The following is a 4,004-nucleotide window of genomic DNA, read 5'->3' as shown; positions in this document are numbered from 1 at the left end:
TGCGCATTGCAACCATGACCATATTTAAAATTTTGTATGATACTCAAAATTATTTTTTTTAAAAAAAAACTATTTCTTCTGTCATTTTGAATTTGCTATATTTTTAGTTTTGGAAAAAATTACCTAAAATAATCCAATATTTTCATGATTTTTTTTTACAAAAATCTCACTTATTGATTAACTATGAATAATCTCAACTTTAGGGTTAGTTACCTAGAGTAAACTTGGGTAACTCAATGAGCTGCTATAGTAGGTAATTCATCAAAAAAGTAAATTGAAAATTAATGTAAAATTAGAGAAAAATATTGAAAATATACATAAAATTATTTAATTTTTTTTTTTAATAAAAAAAGTGATGAAGTGCACTCACTCTCCATAGATTAAAATCCCCAAGTTGGGAACACAAAGAGAAGGGATGCCATGCCAATTAAGTTTCCAAAAATTGTCTCTCTACTTTATTAAATTTGAACCCTAAAAAACCCTATTTAAATACCAAAGTCTAACCCCCACTAATTTCTCCCATGCAATTGTCTTCTTCTCTTTCTATTCAGTATTCATCCCCACTACTTCATGTATTTTGGCGCAACTAACAATATCCTCAATTCCTTCTTTAAACTCCCTTGTGTTTACTGTTCTTAAAGTTAGTATAACACTACATACATACATATATACATACATACATCTTATATTTCCAGCTCCATCACTTATCTCTTTCTCCCCCATACTTTGTTCCCTCACCCTAACTTGCATTGTCTCTCCAAAATTTTGTTGTTGTTCTTTGTACTTTTATATATTTTATTTTATTTTTCACATTTTATTTATTATATTATATTACAAAAACCATTTCATATAATTAAAATAATTAAGTTCATCTGACATACTATAAAGTATAACTTAAGTTATACGGGCTATATTATATACTCCACATATATAAAACTACAACTGAAATACAATGTCTAGCAGAAGGTCACGGTCTAGACAATCTGGAGGTTCCAGAATTACAGATGATCAAATTCAAGACCTTGTTTCCAAGTTGCAGCAACTTCTCCCTGAGCTTCATAACACCCGTCGCCCCGATAAGGTTACTCTTTCTGTCTCTTTGAATTTAATTTATAACACTACTATATACTTCATATTTTCCAAACGGTATCACATGTATTATTTATTAAATGATCTACCCATAAGTTAAAAGTTTCTATTATTTGACTATTTAATCAAAGTATAAAGCATATTTCATGGTGAGATCGTCTCATACAAAAATTTGTGTTTAATTATATAACCTCAATTGGCTATATAGAAGTAAATGATTTTTTGAAATATATTCTGTTTTTATTTTTAATCTTTTTAATTTAGTATGATCACTTATTATTCATAGTAGATCTAATCCAAAATTTATTTAATATATTACCAATGAAGTATTCCCCCATCGTTTCCTTCTGTTCTTTCCATTTGCTTTTTGCACAGTTTCTAATGCAAATTTTAAACCTTAATATCTTTAAATACACATAATAAAAAATTATAAAAAATACACAATAAAAAAACATATATTAAGACGAATCTAACGAGATCTCACATAGATATATTTTATTTTCTAAATATGTGTTAAAAACATAAATTAAATTTCTCTCTCCTTAAGGTAAAATATTTCAAATGGGACGAACATTAGAGAATGAAGAAAGTATATAATTGGTTAGTTTTTATAAAAAAAAAAAGGTCTATAATTAGTTCATTATTACACTACTTAAACCTTTCTTTTTATTGATATTTACTTTTTTATTTTATTTTATTTTACTTTGTTTCAATTGTTAATTAGTTTGTTACCTTAAATAGTGTTATAGAAGCTACTAAACATAAACTAGATTTAAAAGTAGTGGAGTATATGTTTACTTCCATCATATATTAATTGTTGCACTAATTAATTATCCAAAACGTATATTTTCTCCTAATTAAGAAGAATCAACAAGAATACTCAATAATTATAAATAATTTTTCCATGTGCAAGTAAGAACTATTCCAATTAATTGATTTCCCTTTTTATATAAGTAAATGTTAATATAAATCCCAAATTTATAAAAAAAAAAAAAAAAGAAATCTCGAAAATGCAAGTTTCGAACTCCACAGTAAATCTAGTAGCGCCAAATTGACTTTAAATTCTCCTGAATCTACTAAAAGAAAAAAGGAAATTCTTGAGATCATGCTTCTTGTCGGCATAATCAATGGGTTTACACTATAAATGTGAACAGATTATGTAAATATTTTAAGAATAAACGTATGATACAATTATGTACCACGAATGCATGAACAATAACAATACCCCTCATCTTCCTTCATAAAAAATTAAAATTTATAGAAAATTAGTGATTAGAGCAGTAAAACTTTATCCCGAATAAAAAATTCTTTGTTTTCATCGAATTTTATTAATCGAGTCAATATTTCACAATGATGACGTATTTGTAGTAATAATTTTAATTTTAACGAGAAAATTTACATTTTACTTTATTTTAGCTATTTTATAACCGATAAGAATAAAAAAGTAATAATTTTTTTGATTCAACGAGACAGCCCAACCAACCCGGCCCAAAAATTAATAATGACTGTTCGATTTGACATACCAACTGAGATAACTATTGGTATCAGTTTGCTAATTTTAAAATGTCAAGTAGAGAATTTCAACTATTAATCAATAAATTGGATGAATCAAGGACTAAAATTACTAGTTGAGCTATTGACTCTTAGAAGATTTTCATTTTATAATTCAATTAATTTGTGAAAGTAACTCTCCATCCGTTCGCATTTGCCCAATTCGATCAAAAATGCTCTTACAAAAAATATCAAATGAGGCAAATTTAAATGGAAGATCAGAGTAGTATATATACTTCCTTTGGTTTTTAATAGTTGTTATATTTTTGTTTTTTACGTTATCTAATGTACGATTATAATTTTTAATATCTTTAATTTTATATGAAAAAATATTCTAAAAATTTAATATTATGAAAATATACATTAAGACGAATCAAACAAGATTCCACTTGACTATGTTTTATATAATAAATGAAGAAATATATACCAAACAAGATCAGTTGATGAATAGTAGTTGCTACAGGAACTGTAGCAACTATTAAAACCCAGTGAAAGTACAAATTTGATAATTAATTAATAGATTTGATATATAATATTGCAGGTATCAGCAGCTAGGGTATTGCAGGAGACTTGTAATCGCATAAGAAGCTTGCATAGGGAAGTTGATGACTTAAGTGTGAGATTATCTCAGCTGTTAGAAACAACTGATACTAATCAAGCTGCACTTATTAGGAGTTTACTTATGCAATAATTACTTTCTCTTCAATTTTCTTGTTTTTAATTAATAATTTCCTTTTCTTATCTTGTTTTTCTTGTATTTTTTTAATTTTCTTGGATGCCCCAAGCTAGCTTTAATCTAGTTGTCAATGGGAGCTGTAGTAGGGCAGTTTGATTTCTTGTTGTAAGTTGTCTAAGCCCCTTCCTAGAGCAAATAATCTTATTAATTTTAATAAAATGGACCTTCATTTTGAGTGTAAAAGGAATATTGATTTATCTTTTTCCCCACATATCTTTTAAGAAAACAGCTCCACTAAAAGTTTAAATTTAGGGTTCTATATTCTATCACAATCCCTCAAACGAGAACATATATGTCATCCTCATACATAATTGATACTAAATATTTCACTTGAAATGAACGGATTCTGATACCATATCAAAAAGTAAACTCAATCAAAAATTTAAAATTATAATTAAAGGCCTAAAATATACTTTTATTATATACACTATCCGGAAACTTAATTAAGTAGAAGTGTTTGGTTGGGCAGGAACTAATTTTCTTGAACATAGTATTCCATTAAAAATATTTTTTTTAAATAAAATGCAAATGAAACTTACTTATCATTAATTGATGGAAAATAATTAGAGTAAAAATATGTTGGGGATAGAAGAATAAGGAAGTTAAGACTACTTCTAATTTGGAGGAA

At 26.6% G+C, this 4,004-nt stretch overlaps 1 protein-coding gene across 1 annotated transcript; it reads left to right on the top strand.

Annotated features, from left to right (window-relative positions):
• The first annotated feature begins 519 nt into the window (after positions 1-519).
• Positions 520-3,623, top strand: LOC130797527 (transcription factor PRE3-like). The gene is made up of 2 exons (XM_057660130.1): positions 520-1,081; positions 3,182-3,623. The coding sequence occupies exons 1-2, from the start codon at positions 953-955 to the stop codon at positions 3,329-3,331; spliced, it is 279 nt and encodes a 92-aa protein (XP_057516113.1). The 5' UTR covers positions 520-952; the 3' UTR covers positions 3,332-3,623.
• Positions 3,624-4,004: the final 381 nt, after the last annotated feature.

Source organism: Amaranthus tricolor, chromosome 13 (genome assembly GCF_026212465.1).
Source record: "Amaranthus tricolor cultivar Red isolate AtriRed21 chromosome 13, ASM2621246v1, whole genome shotgun sequence".
NCBI classification, from domain to species: domain Eukaryota; kingdom Viridiplantae; phylum Streptophyta; class Magnoliopsida; order Caryophyllales; family Amaranthaceae; genus Amaranthus; species Amaranthus tricolor.
Note: the sequence above shows the minus strand (reverse complement) of the source record. Positions and strands in the feature narration are given on the sequence as shown.

What these genes read in the sequence shown, in the direction of transcription:
- LOC130797527 (XM_057660130.1), top strand. Translation starts at nt 953, where the DNA reads ATGTCTAGCAGAAGGTCACGGTCTAGACAATCTGGAGGTTCCAGAATT. An exon ending in ACACCCGTCGCCCCGATAAG is followed by an intron (nt 1,082 to 3,181) that starts GTTACTCTTTCT and finishes ATAATATTGCAG; the next exon opens with GTATCAGCAGCTAGGGTATT.